The 14000-nt window shown below is 58.6% G+C and overlaps 1 protein-coding gene across 1 annotated transcript in view; it reads left to right on the forward strand.

Moving 5' to 3' along the window:
• Nucleotides 1-13360, forward strand: part of HRH2 (histamine receptor H2) — a 32046-nt gene extending 18686 nt beyond the window's left edge. The window contains 2 exon segments of the mRNA XM_037057804.1: nucleotides 12801-12887; nucleotides 12889-13360. Coding sequence (XP_036913699.1) covers nucleotides 12801-12887; nucleotides 12889-12967 — 166 coding nt within the window. The 3' untranslated portion in view covers nucleotides 12968-13360.
• The last annotated feature ends 640 nt before the right edge of the window (nucleotides 13361-14000 follow it).

Raw genomic sequence — 14000 nt, forward strand, 5'->3', positions numbered from 1 at the left:
CAGTTCACGAAGCAAACAAAGAGCAAATTGGGCGGTGTGGGCTCTGGAGAAGGTGCCGATGCGACTCAGTCATATAAACCACTTCCTCCTGCTCCTACCCATGTGACCTCCGGGTGAATAGGCTGCTTTACCCTGATCTTCAGGGAAGCATCAGCAAAACACTTAACAGCAGCTTTCGCTCACTGGGCACCACTAGCTGCCGGGTTCACGACTGTGCCCTTGTTTCCGAGTAGGGGTCATTCTGTGAGGGCATCCTGTCCCCGACCCTGGGCCAGAGGCTGAGGGTGCCAAGGGAGACAAAGCCAGACCCCTACCCCGCACCCCCCGTGGCTGCGTGGGGGTAGCTGAGGAGCACACTGGCCGTGGCTCAGGGCAGCACGTGCCGGGGATTGAAATGCTGAGCGCCAGGTGCAGCGGCACAGGACCTGGGCAGCCCGACATGGGCAGCCCGCCCCAGGCAGCAGACCTCTGAGCTGAGCCTTGAGTGAACACAAGGAAGACCCGTCCATCCAGGGGGTGGCGGACCCTTCCGACTCTAGGCCTCCTTCCATCCTCTGCACGGCCCAGCAAAGGAGGTGTTCGCTTAGTCTTCCCTTTACAGACGGGAAAATGAGGCTCGGAGAAACCCATTAAATGGCCCAAGTGACTCACAAGCCAGTGAGCCAGCCACCGCCAAGGCCCGAGCCACCACAGAAGGAGCAGCCCCCGTTCCTGACTTCCCTGTGGGTACCCAGCACGCTGCAGGGCGGGGGCATCCTCCTGCTCCTCTGATCCTCATGGCTGCCGTGGGGGGCGGTGCCTAGGGAGACGCCCCCCATGGAGGCCAGCCAAGCAGCAGAGCCCACCTGCACCCCACACAGCAGCTGTGGAGCACCCCAGGGAAGCAGTGGACAGAGGGGTTTGGCAGAAAGGGACGGGGAGCCAGCTGGAGGGCCTCACACGAGGTGCGGGACATGGGGTGGCGGTGCAGCAGGCCAAGGACAGACGGAGGTGGGTTTTCCCACCAAGGTTGCAGGGCAATTGCGACCTTGAATGGCCCTCCATTAAGGAGGGCTCTCAGCTTCCCTGATGTCTATAGCATGTCCTTCCTGCTGTCCTTCTGGGAACAAAACCGAGTGTTGGCCTAAGAACCTTGTCACTTCTGGAGGGGCTGGGGTATCTGCTCGAGCTGAGAATTCCGAGGGACTGATCCAGGCCTGCCCTTGGGGTGGTGGCACGGTCAGCCGAGGGGACGCTCAGGAGAGGGGGAGGCCCAGCTGACCTGTGGCCAACCAGCCGCCACCTCCACAGCAGGACGTCCTGTCTGCCCTCCCTGACCCCATCCGCCTCCTTCACCCCACGCCTCAGCACCTCCGCCCTGGACAGCCTCCCCTGCCCCCTCTCTGCTCCCCAGCCCCTGGCCTCTCCCCCTGCTCAGTGACCTGAGCTTCTACTAAACAGAGGCCGTGTTCGTTTCCTGGGGCCGCTGTAACTCATGGCCGTGCACCTGGTGGCTGAAAGCACACAGACTCATTCTCCTACAGCTCTGGAGGCCCCGAGTCTGAAACCAAGGTGCTGGTGGGGCTGGCTCCCCCTGGAGGCCCCAGAGCAGAACCCGTCTCCTTGCCTTTTCCAGCTTCTGTGGGCTACCCGCACGTCTTGGCTCGTGGCCCATTCCTCACATCGCCCCGACCTCTCACCTCCACCCTCCCATCTCCTTCTCCTTCATGGCCAAGTCTTCCCCTGCCCCCCTCTACAACAGGGCACCGGGGATTCCATTCAGGGCCCCTGGGAGAATCCAGGACTACCTCCCCATCCTTAAGTCCTCAATCACACCTGCCAGGATCCTTTTGCCGTATTAGGGTAGCGTTCTTGGTTTCGGCCACGGGGATGCGCGCCTCTCTGAGGGCATGTTCAGCCACCACGAGTCCCAGTTCCTTAGCCTGTTGGCAGAGGCCCTGCCCACTTCAGTAAGCATGGCCACCACCCCCAGACCCCCGGGGACCCTCCGCCCCCTCCGCCCCTGCCGACCCGAACCACCTGAGAGCCCAGTGACTCACAGGCACTCATCAAGGACTTGCTGTGTGCCCTCACTGTTTGGGGCATGGTGGTGAGCAAAGCAGAGGCCCCCACCTCTGAAGGGTGTTATTCGAGAAGAGGGATTCTCGAAGCGTAGCCCCCAGCCAGCAGCAGGCTTCCAGAGGCAAGGCAGTCAGCATCGGGCCACGCAGCCTCACGGGTGACAGCTGGGACTCGAGCCCAAGGGGCCTCACCCCGAAGCCTGGGCTCCTTCCGTGATGAAAGGCTGCCTCGGCTTGAATTGAGCCCAGACTCATAGCTACCAGAGGGGGAAACGAAGGCAGGGGGAGGTCAGTGACCCGGCTGAGGCCCACAGCCAGCTCGGGAGGGGCTGGGAGCAGACCCTTACCTCTGGGCCCGGGGCTCTCAAGTGCTTCTCCCAGTACTCACTGCCTCTGGATAACTTCCCTAGGCAGGGCGGTGCTCTCCACACGCCTCTGGCGCAGCAGCGGCCTCCCTGGGGTGGGTCGCTTCCTCATTCCCACGGTGCCCCTGTGCCCACAGCTACAATACGCCTGGTGCCAGGAACCAGGGCTTAAGAAAGACTTCGGGAGAAGAGGTGCAAAGGGGGGAAAGGCGCCCCCTCCCCTCTGCCAGGTCTCCCCTGTCTGCTCTCCTCGCCTCTGCAGCCCGAGAACAGTTCCCAGCGTAAAGGGTCGTATGCACTACCCTCAACCATAAAACCCCGAGTTCTTATCCTGGCCGCTGAGGCCCTGCACCCCGTGTGCCCTGCACCTTCCCACCCCCCTGCTGCGTCCTGCATGTCCAGTGTCTGCTCCCCTGGACGGCGAGCTCCCTGAGGCAGGCCATGTCTCTGATGTTCTCTGCCGTGTCCACAACACGGAGACACGAGACAAGGGCACGAGACAAGCACCTGGCACGAGACAAGCCTGGCAATATTTGTTCAGTGAATGAGTGAATGGCCATAGTACCTTGTTCTATGTCCTCAAGAGCCCTGAGAAGTAACTAATATGCTCCTACTTTAGAGATCAGAAAACCAAGCCTCAAAGAGGGGAGTTCCGGGAACCTAATGGGAGCTCGGAAGTTCCGGGTTCCCCTTTTCTAAACTAGATGTGACAATGGTCCTCCCTCCAAAGCACTGGCATCGGGGGCAGGCCTCTCAGGCAACGTGTGCCAAACGCACAGGAAGTGCTGCGAGGTGGGGTGGGGTCCCCAGACGCTGCCTAGCCTGGCCAGAGGCTGGGGGCCCAGGGGACAGTGGAGCTGACTCCTCTTTGCCAGAAGTCCAGGCCAGGCAGGCGGACGAGGCCACAATGCCGTAGGAGAAAAAGCCGCAACTGCTGCTCAGAAAGGAACTCCCCCCTGGAAGAGCTCAGCTTGGCTTACTGGTGTCATTGGGGCTCAAAGGCAGCCTGGCCGTCTGGCACACTGACTCTGGCACTCCCTATGGCCTTTGGGAGTGCCTTTGCAGACGCACCCCAAACAGTTTGCTCCCCACCCCCAAAGTAAGGGGCCCCGCTGCTCCCTGGCAGCAGATCCTGCTGGCTGCTTGTCCCCTGTGTCCTTGGTACCTGGCCTGAGGATCCATCGCGCCACAAGGCGGAGGGGGTGCTCTCCTGCCTCAGCGTGAAAATTAGGGAGCGCGGTGTGAGCCCTGGCCCGACCATACGACAGCCGGCTGGTGTTGGGCAAGGCCCTGGGCAGTCGGAGCTGCAGCCTCCTCACCTGTACATCCGTGGGAATCGGCTCTGCGGAGCCGTAAGAACGAGAGGGAGCCGGGGACACCCTGTGCGGTTCCCGGCAGAGGGACAGGGACTTGAACAGACACGAATTTTGTTCTTCACCATCCATCATCCCCTCTTTTCTCTCGTTTTGCCTCTTCTTGTTGTTCATGTCCCATCTTCTATATAAATAGTCTCATTGAGATGCACTCCACACGGCAGAATTCAGCCGTTTAAGGCGTACAATTCAGCGGCTTTCAGTGCATTCCCCGGGCTGTGCCCTCATCGCCACCATCCATTGGAGCACACTTTCCCCACCCCCAGAGAAGCTCGGGAGCCTTCGGCTACCACCCCCGACCCCTGCCTGCCCCAGCAGCCACTAACCTGCTCTCCGTCTCTATAGACTTGCCTACACTGGCTGTTTCCCGTGACGCCTGGTCTTTTGCACCGGGCTCCTTTGTGCCAAGCTGTTTTTGAGGTTCTTTCTTCTCTACCTTCCCCTCCTTCTTGCGTTTTCTCTATTCTGTTTTGTGTTTTCTTTTCCTCTGTTTCAGCCCTTCCTCCTTCCCTCCCATTTCTCCTTCACGACGTGCTTGGGCTTTACAGCAGCGCCCGGCCGTGGCAGGCCCGTGAGGCTGCCCCAATCTGAGGCCGTGTCCCGGTCCACTGGGTGCCCACATCCCCAGTCCCTACCCCCCGCCCTGGTGGCCGGCCACAACAAGGAGTTAATCCTTTTCGTCTTCTGTCTCTTCAGAGAGTTTGGGGAGTGAGACCTCCCCACCTCCGCCTGGGAGAGGAAGTCAAGGGAAGGAGAGCAAAGGGAGAGGAGGCGGAAAGCCTTTTACAGCCTCAAAGGTCAAGGAGAATAAATCATGACCCCCCAGGAGCCACTTGAAAGGTAGAGAACCCTGCATTTACCACCCGCCCCCTTCCCCCATGATTGTGCCTTTGAAGCCAGCCCCCCTCCCTCTCCCTCCGCCTTGAGCTCTCCCACCCACACTTCTGGCTTCTTCTGATGCTGATGGGACCTGATGGGACCTGCTGCGCGGCTGCCTTCCCAGGGGCTGTGATGGGGAGCGAAGGGGACCTGAGCTTTGAGGTCACGCTAGTAGCTATGTGCCCGTGAGAACAAGGTGAACAAATTAGGGGAAGGCCCTCTGTCCAGGGAAGCTGGCCCCAGGGCACACGGTTTGGCCAGCTGACAGAGCTCTTGGATTTCAGTCCCGATACCCTTGTGCAGGGAGCAGGCTGCCGACCCTCCTGGCCCCAGGGGGATGGCCTGGTGGAGGGCAGGCGTCAGCAAAGCTTCTCTGCAAGGGGCCAGGCTCGCAGCTCCTGTGCTGTCTGCGGCAACTGCTCAACCCCGCCCTTACTCTACTAAAGCCGCCACAGACAGTTCGTAAGCAAATGAGGCGGCTGTGTTCCATTAAGTCCGAATGTATGGACACTGAAAATTGAATTCCATATCATTTTTACCAGTCATGAAATATTATTCTTCTATTCCTTTTTCTCCCCGCTGTTTAAAAAAAATAGGCGGTGGGCTGGATTTGGCCCACAGGCCCTGGAGTCTGCCAACCCCCGATGGAAAGGAAAGAAACAGGGGCCAATCCCAGCCCCAGCACTTGCTGGCTCTGTGACTTTGGGCAGGTGGCTTGCCTTCTCTGAGCCTCAGCTTGCTCATCTGCAAAATAGGAATGAAAATGCCTCTTCTTGAGGATTGCAATGCAGCTTAGCACCAATTTAAGCAAAGCATGAGGCCCTGATCCTGAGCCCGGTCTCCCTCATCTGAAAATGAGGGGCCCGGATCAGTCTCCAGAGACCATCCAACATGAATTACGTATAAATGCTGAATAAGCGAGAGAAACTATGCAAACCCCGAGCTGTGTTTGTGTCAAGAATCTTCTGCAAGAGCAGAAAAGAACATGCTTTTCATAGTAATGAACAGTTCTGAGCTTGGAGTTCTGAGTTCAATGCCAGTACAGTAAAATATGTCCTTGTCACGACCTGAGCTGTGCGCACAGGGGCAAGCGGCAGGCGAGGTGCAGACGGGGGGGCAGGATGGGGCTGCCGAGAGCCCCAGCCTCGCCACCAGGGCCTGGGCCTCTCACTGCCTCCGCGGCTAACTGTCTACGTGGCCTTGAGAAGAACACGCCCCTCTCTGAGCCCGGTTCCCTTGCCTGTCGAAGAGCTAACACTTCGGGTAGCTGTCACTGCTCCCGGAGAAACAGGGATGAGTCTGCTTCGTGGGGTCCCTGAAACCCACGAGGGCTGTTTGTGGCAATGTGGGGGACAGGGTCGTGTGCGCCTGAGATCCATTGGCATTGCAGGGTGTCCACAGCCCCAGAGGCTCTCCTGGGGTATGGGGACCACTTCCCCTCTACCCAGAAATAGAGGGGGGCAGTTGTCCCAACTGTCAGAATGTGGCAGATGGCTCTACACAGCATCGGTGGGTCTGCTCGGCTCCGACCGTGCACAAGGCCGCGTGCACAGGGAGGGACATGGGCTCTGGGCATCACAGGCTCCGTGGAAGAGATGAGGGCCCTCCTCACGCCGGGACAGGGCACATGCCCCTGTAACCTGCGCCCAGACCCTCAGGGCGGGTGGCCAGGAAGTCCTCAGTGCCCAGGGACCTTCCCTCTCCACACCGACCTGGGAGACGCAGAACACTTGCAAACACTGAACTGTTGTTGAAACGGAGTATGGGAATGTGAAGCCAAAGAGAGACCCCGTTCCCATGGCCGGCGCCCACCGCCCCTGAGGTCATAGCTCTGTGCTCCCTTCCTGACTTCCCAGGGCAGACGGGGCCTGAGCCACAATGGAAAGAGCCACACCAAATCCCTGAGCAGGCCGTGCACGTCTCCTGTGTGGGGGCTGCCGAGTCTTACTGACTCGTATTCCCTCACGCTTCGTGTCCGCTCCCACAGGGTGTGCGTGGGGAGGGGGACGCTAATGAAGGCACCCTCCCCCCAACACAGGCCAGCAGGTACGGGCACAGGCATGTGCAATGAGCTCGGCCCTGGCAGCTGTGGGCCCTTGGTGGAGCTGCCACACAGGCAAAGGAGCAGCGTGTGAAGGCTGGGGGAGGGGCGGGGGAGCCCCAGGCAATGGGGAGCCATTCGGTGCCTGGCCTGCTGGGAGATCTCTGAGTGTTGCTGGGGGGTGACCTTGGACAAGGTCACCTTCCTTCTCGAAAACTCTGTCCCCGTTTGAAAAGTCAGGCCGATGGTTACGGCACCTCCCTCCCAGGGCTGGCGGGAGGACCCAGGACGTTGACGCCGGCTCCTGGACACAAGCTTACAGCATGTCCCTGAGTCCGCCCAGGTGTGAGAATCTCTGTTTCACTCTGCCCCCTCACAGACCAAAAAACGTGTTTTCCAGGTCAGGGGAGCTCAGTCTACTCCAGTCGTAAAGCCAGTCAGTGCAAGATTCTCTCCACCCCCGCCGCCTCCGTCTCCCCAGGACAAGCTAAGTTCCCGGGCTGTCTGGCCCCTGTGGCATCCTCTCGGACACTGTCTAGACCTGCCCTGCTGGCTTCTCCATCCCCAGCACCCGTGCCACGCCTGGGCCCAGGGGACATAAGTGGCCTGCTCCCAGGCTCTCCTTGGCACTGCAGAGGACCAACCATATCCTCCCAAGGGCCCGAGCCTCTGCTGCAGCCCTCCGGCCCCCTAGGGTGCCCCCAGCAGGCAGGCCCCAAGGCCCAGCCACACCCTGGGGCTCGTTGTCAGTCTGGGGGATTTTAGGGGCCTCCTACACCCCGTGGGAGAAGGATTGGGGCACAGAGGCTACACGAAGCCTCTGCGGAGGCCCCTCCCGCGACCTGGTTTCCAGCTGGTAAGAAGGGCACAGCCTCCTGTGTGTTCAGATCCCCCCACACCCCACAGTGGCCCGACCCCGTCTCCAGTCAGGGCTCCCACCCCAGAAGAGAGGGGCAGCGGCAGAGCCCACTCTAGCACCTAACTCTCCGCCTCCTGCCCCAGGCGGCCCCCAGGGGTTCCGCTGCCCCTCTGGGTGGTGGGGAGAGGGGAGCTGCTCTCGCAGGCTCTAGAAAACCACACGCCCCTGGGCTGTCTCACCAGGGTTTCTGTCTGAGGCTTAAGAAATCGCCTGGGCCCTCACCTGCAGTTGCTGCCCGAATGGGGGACAGGTGGCAAGGGCGGGGGCAGCCCTGGCAACGGGGCAAGCATGGGTGAGAAGCCACAGCACCCCCTCCATATCTCAAACGAGTGTCCTTCTCCCTGCACCTGGGACACAGCACACACCTGGCCCCAGTGGATGACTAACCCCCTGGTGATGGTAAGGAGTAACCGCCGCTGCCCTGGGAGCAGCTGTGCCTGCAGGGTCGGACTGCCTGGGGGTGGACTGACCTTGGGCTGGCTACTTAACCCCTCCACGCCTCAGTTTCTTCATCTGTAAAATGGGGTGTTACTAGTGCCTGCTTCAAAAGCGGCTGTAAGGATTAAAGGGGAGGATAAAGACACAGGCAAGGCCAGAGAAGAGTGCCTGACACCAGCCGGTGACGGGCCCCTGGTGGGGAAGGGGGCGTGAGGAGCCTCGAGGAGCCTCGGAATTGTCTGAAATGAATTATGTGTGTGCTTGACCGCCATCTCCGCATTTTTTGCTATTCGAAGCAACCCGTGATGAGCATCTGCATGCAGAGAACATTTTGTTCCTTTCGGATTATTTCCCTAGAAAGGACGCTCCTAGAAACCGAATTACTGGTCAAAGGTGAGGGGTATTTTGGGCCTTTTGTTACACTTTGCTTAATTGTTTTCCAGACAGGCCACTGGCCTCCCAGCCCCCAGCCATGTGGGAAGCACAGCTTGCTCTAAGCCATGAAAGGCTCGGTCCTGGGCGCACCATGGGTGCTGACGGGGCGCAGGGTGCAGCGCAATTCAGACACCGACTATGGGAGGGGCCCTTGAGGACTGTCAGAGTCACAGCCAGTCCCTCCCTCCATGAGCTCCCAGGACGGACCCAGGCAGTGACCCACCAGTGCTCAGGGTTGTGTGCCCTGGGCGGTCCCCAGTCAAAATCCCTCTCACGAGCCCACAGTGCCATGATTCTTTGAGTTCCCTTGTCACAGGGGAAAAACAAGGAGGGAGTTCTGAGTGCCCTTTCTAGAAAGTTTTCCCTTATTTGTCATGACCATAAACAACGATGTTTGCAAAACAACTGCAGGAATTGCCCGGCGTGCTCTGACCCCTGCACCAGAGGGCAGACAGGCAGCTCCGCCTTGGGCCCTTACGAGTGGCTGGTGTCCCTGCCCATCAGACCTGCCCACGGTCCTCCTTGCTTCTTTTCATTTTTAAGTTTGTATTTACTGAGGAGAGAGAGAAGGACTTTCAAGCAACGGAAGAGCACGGGCCATGGCGCAAACACAAGAGAGCGTGCGGCGCTTCTGCATGTTTGGCCGATTGCACTGTCAGCCCAGTGGAGTAACGGGAAAGGCCTGTTGTCACTGTCTGTGGTCCTGACTACCTGCCATCTTGTGAGGTCGCTGTCACTGACATTCCCCCAGCGGAAAACCGAGGTGCGGGGAGGCCTCCATACGGAGTAGCACTGAGACTGTCCCTGACCCCCTGCAGGCAAGGCGCATGACAACGCCCTCAACGTGAAAAAATGAGATTCGGCACTTAGTCGGGATGGGGTCAGTCAGGGCGCGGCCCACTGCCCACTGCGGGGAGCCAGTTCAAAGAAGCCGGGACGGTGGGAGGAAGGAATCAGCTCATCGCGGGAGGGCCCAAGAGCGGCTGCAAGCACGCCTGGATCCAAATGCTTCAGTGTCGTTAGAAATGTGTCTTTCTCCGGCTTTCAACTCCGGGTCACACTGTGTTGACTTCATTCTCAGTTGGAGTCTCCCCAGGGTGCCGCCCGCACTCCCAGCTGCCATCTCAGTGGCCCCGTGGGAAATACATCCCCTGCCTCAACATTACATTTCGGGCTCAGGTCTCATTGGCTGGGATGGGTCACGCGTGTGCCTTTGAACCCACACCTGGAGCGGGGGCAAAGAAGAGGGTAACCCCACCACACCCACACAAGCCAAGAGTGGGGTAGGTGGGGTCCCCAAGAAAATTCAATGTGCTGTTCCCAAGAGGAAGGGGATGGGGGACGGGGAGGTGAAAGCGACAGGTGCCCACCACAGGTGCACACTGAGTGGCAGGCGCTGTGATCTCCGGGAACCCCCTCAAACTCCCTTCGGTTAAGTGTCGGGGCCCAGGGCACAGATGGGCCACGGGGCCAGGAAGCGGGTCATGCGCTATCAAGCCCACTCGGACGTCCGGAAGTGTGCAGTGTGATGGAGTCCACACCGCGTGGGAAGCCGGCTCGGGGGCTCATCCCAGCGCTCACGTGGCAGGGATGGCGAGCTAGGTGAGGGAGGAGGGGCCCCTGCCACTGGCCTTAGGTGAGGTGATGTTCACTACGCAGGTTCCAAAATTTTCACAACAGGGTAAAATCCATACGGTGAGGAAGAAAGAGAAGGAGGGGCGAAAAGGCAACTCAAGACAAGAAAAGACAAGAGAATTTTGAGAAAAGGAGGGGCAAATATGGAACACAAGATCAGACTAGACCAGTAATCACAGCACAGGTCCATGGAGCGGACTGCACAATGAAAGCAGTGAAGACTGCCAGATTTCATATTTTATATCTAAACAAGCATTTCTTTTTATGAGAGATAGGCGTAAGGAAACAAAAGTGTTGAAAGTATAAGGAAGGAAAAATAAGATAAACTAGGCAAATAGTAACCAAAGGAAGCATATGGGTAGCTAAATCCATATTAAACGAAGTGAACCGTAAGCAAAACAGTGTTACTCAAGATAAAGATGGTCACATTTTTAAAGGTTCAGTTCACCAGAAAGAAGATAATTCTAAACTTGTGTGCATCGAGTAAACTGGCTTGGAAAATGTGTAAAATTGACAGCACTAAATTAATCATTGCCATCATGAATAATATTAAGAATGGAAGGGTAACATTGTTAAAGGTGTCGCAGAGATGAAGAGTGGTGGCAACACTGATCGATTTTATGCCCCATACAAGGGGACATGCAGATGCCCCGAACTGTCTTTGATAATTTCACTTCCTCAGGGAAAGTCACCTTATCAGAGCCCCAGGCTCCGTCTGGAATGTTAATGCAAGGGCAGATACCTGCCTGCCTGGCCAAATATGTACACTGCCAACACGGAGAACGATGCCAGCCTCCAGAGAGCCAGGAGTATGACCTTGAGGTCCAGGTGCGGCTGGGTGTTCTGTGGAGGGAGGGCCCAGCCGAACCGCCAGGGAGAGCTGGGGCCCCCAGCGTTTCAGGAGGCGTGGGCCCCGCCCGGCTGTGGCCTACTGTGCAAAGCCTTGCAAAGTCAGGCAACCAGATCTGCAGCTCCCACCTGAGGGACCCTGAGCGGAAGTTCTCCCCCTCTCCACTTGGAAAGGAAAAGAAATAGGGAGTTTGACTCCCTTGGTGACTTAAGAGACAGTGGCTGGAACTGAGGCCACAGGAGCCTCGTGGGAAGGCAGGGGAACCAGATTGGGCCTTGGCACCAGGTGAAGGACAGCTCCCAGGTTGAGAGTGGACCAGCCGGGGCAGGGAGGGGAGAAATGAGGCTGCATTCGTGGCCTCCAGCCACAAATCCACCTAAGGCTGGATCTTGTCTTGCCCCGGAGCTGCAGGTCCGCCTGACAGAGTCTCTGGGGACACCACGTCATGCTCAGTGTCCCTGTGTTCAGGCCCAGGGTGAGCTGGGACAGGCCGGGGACTTGTGGCAGCACTTCCCACACCAGAGTCGCGTGTAAATCCTCTCCTGCCCAGCTCGGCGTCCTCCCTGACCTGCGTTACAGACGCACTTAAATGTCTGCACCAAGTCTCCGTTTTCACCGAAAGGCGTGCATGAGAAATCTCTATATTGTCACCGAGAGTGGATATGCACTATTGCTTGAGGAAAACAGAAGTACTTGTGAACATAAGCTGCAATACACAGAACAATGCCACCAGTTCGTCTGGATCCAGTGGCCGGAGTGGAGCTCTCGGCCCACGCCCTGCTCCTGGCGGTCAGTTCGTCTGGATCCAGTGGCCCACGGAGTGGAGCTCTTGGCCCACGCCCTGCTCCTGGCGGTGAAGGGAGAGGCAGGTGCTAGGCCCCGAAACACAGGCGCTTTCGCTGGGCCTTTCCCTCCGACACCCTGAGGCTCGCAGCACAAATGAGAAAGGAATCCCGGTGAACGTCACTGCAGGGAAAGCAGGCCGGCCACCCACGTCTCAGCAGGCAACAGCTCGAAGGGCCTTTGTAGGCCCGGAAGCGAGGGGAATCCTCTGCTTCCTGAAAACGTATGTCACATACTTGGTGGAAAAACCGTCCTACCAAGCGTTCGGCGTGTGCACCTTCAGTACCATCTCCTTCGATCAGATTGACCTTAACGGAGGACCTACTAAGTGCCAGCCACACGGCAGGAGTTCGGAAGACAAGTGCCTTGCCTTTGGGGAGCACGCATTCGAGTGGACAGACAGCTGTTCACGATGGATTTTGACGCAAGGGCCTGAATAAATGTTTGCGCCGACTCCTCCCAACCTTCCCCCAGTTCAGGCCAGGTGTGTTACAGGTGCTGAGGAATCGTTTCATTAAGATTCAAAAGCGGCAAGCATTAATCGGGGTCCTACTACGAGCCAGACGTTAGAACACTTAGTCTTTTCAAGAATTGGAAAAGCAGTTAGATAAAGAATATATATAAAAGTGTGTATATACATATATATACACACACACAATAGATTATCTCTTAAAGACCGTTAACCTCGTATACTTCCATATGAGGCTCAGACGGGTTAAGTCACTTGACCAAGAGCACACAGCAAGTTAGAAGCAGACTCGGGATTTGAAAGCAGGTCCCCAGGTCTCCAGAATGCTCCCCACTGTGGGCTGAGGGAAGAAGTCCCCACTGCGGGAACACGGGAGGTTGGCCGCCCTTCCTGGGGCCTGGCTTAGAAAAAGCAGAGGCCAGTGGCTGGGCCCCGGCCCCACTGGCCCCACTATCGGTCACCTCAGCCCTGACCTGTGCTTGTGTCTCCTCAGGAAGCCCAAGCTGCCCTGTACCATGTGCTCCAGCAACCTTCGGAGCTGCTGCAAGGGTCTGTGGGGCCTTCGGTTCCTCCAGGCTCGAGGGAGGCCCCTCGGAGGAGCAGCCGATGCTGACGCCACCCAAGGAAGCGGTGAGGACGCTGCCCTCTCAGTCTGTCTAGACCCAGGCCCAGGACATTAATGATACTGCTCCTTGGTCACGAAGATGTAACTCCTGGAGCTACGAAGGGGCCAGCCGCCCCCAAAGCCACCTAGGAGGCACCCCAGCCTGCATCTGGGGACTCCTGGATCACACGGTGGGGGCTGCTGGGCTCCTCGGGGCTGGGCGGAGTGACCTGTCTGTGCTCAGCCTTCCCAGAGAGGTGTCCAGGGCCCCTGTGGGTCCCGAGCTCACGCTGGTGCTGGCCCTGAGTTCTGAGCAGGGACGGGCACATTCGGGGGGTGTGCACATGTGTGCGTGGATGTGTCTGCGCCCTCTGAGCACAGCAGTGGGTGTTGCCAGAAGCATTGGCCTCTTGCTCCCCATGGGTTCTGCAGGATGGAGGAAAGTAAAAGAGAGGGAAGGGAAAGGAAACAGGGAATCAGTCCTCGAGGCTCCTGCTGTGAGCGACGTACCTCACCTGCATGGGTTACCGTAACCCTCACCGCCTGCGACAAGGGCCACTGCCCCTACTTTGCAGAGGTGGAAATTGAGGCTCAGAGAAGCAGGGGCCTGCCCAAGGCCGCTCAGCTGGAACACGTGCCTGGCGTACAGGAGGCTCTGGGGGAACGGCTGTCGAAGGGATGAGTGAACAAACAAACAGGACGATGGGTGAAAAGCCAGGCCTCAAGCCCATGTCCTTGACGCTGCCTCTCAGGAGGTCGAAATGTTCCCTCCACTGAGCCCACCCAGCAGGGTGCAGAGCAGAGCTGGGGCCCTCACACTGCAGTGTGAGTGGACTCGTGGGGGGCAGGCCTGCCGGGTGTCAGAGAGGGAGGGGTGGAAGTGGGGGGACACAATAGACGTGCGCGGGGCAGCTGACCCTGCAGCATCCTCTGCTAGGATGCATGACCTTGACCGAGGCAGGGGTCCCTATGAGCATCTCTACGCCTCCGTCCAGGGGGTGAGCTCCCCTGTCCTATTTACAGGGTGTTGGAAACACCCAAGGAGGTGGGTGGTGACAGCCCCGGAGAGGTGAGGGTAGCCCTGCACTC

The sequence above is a fragment of the Sturnira hondurensis genome, unplaced genomic scaffold (assembly GCF_014824575.4).
Source record: "Sturnira hondurensis isolate 20B ecotype Veracruz unplaced genomic scaffold, ASM1482457v3 Scaffold0009733, whole genome shotgun sequence".
Lineage (NCBI taxonomy): Eukaryota > Metazoa > Chordata > Mammalia > Chiroptera > Phyllostomidae > Sturnira > Sturnira hondurensis.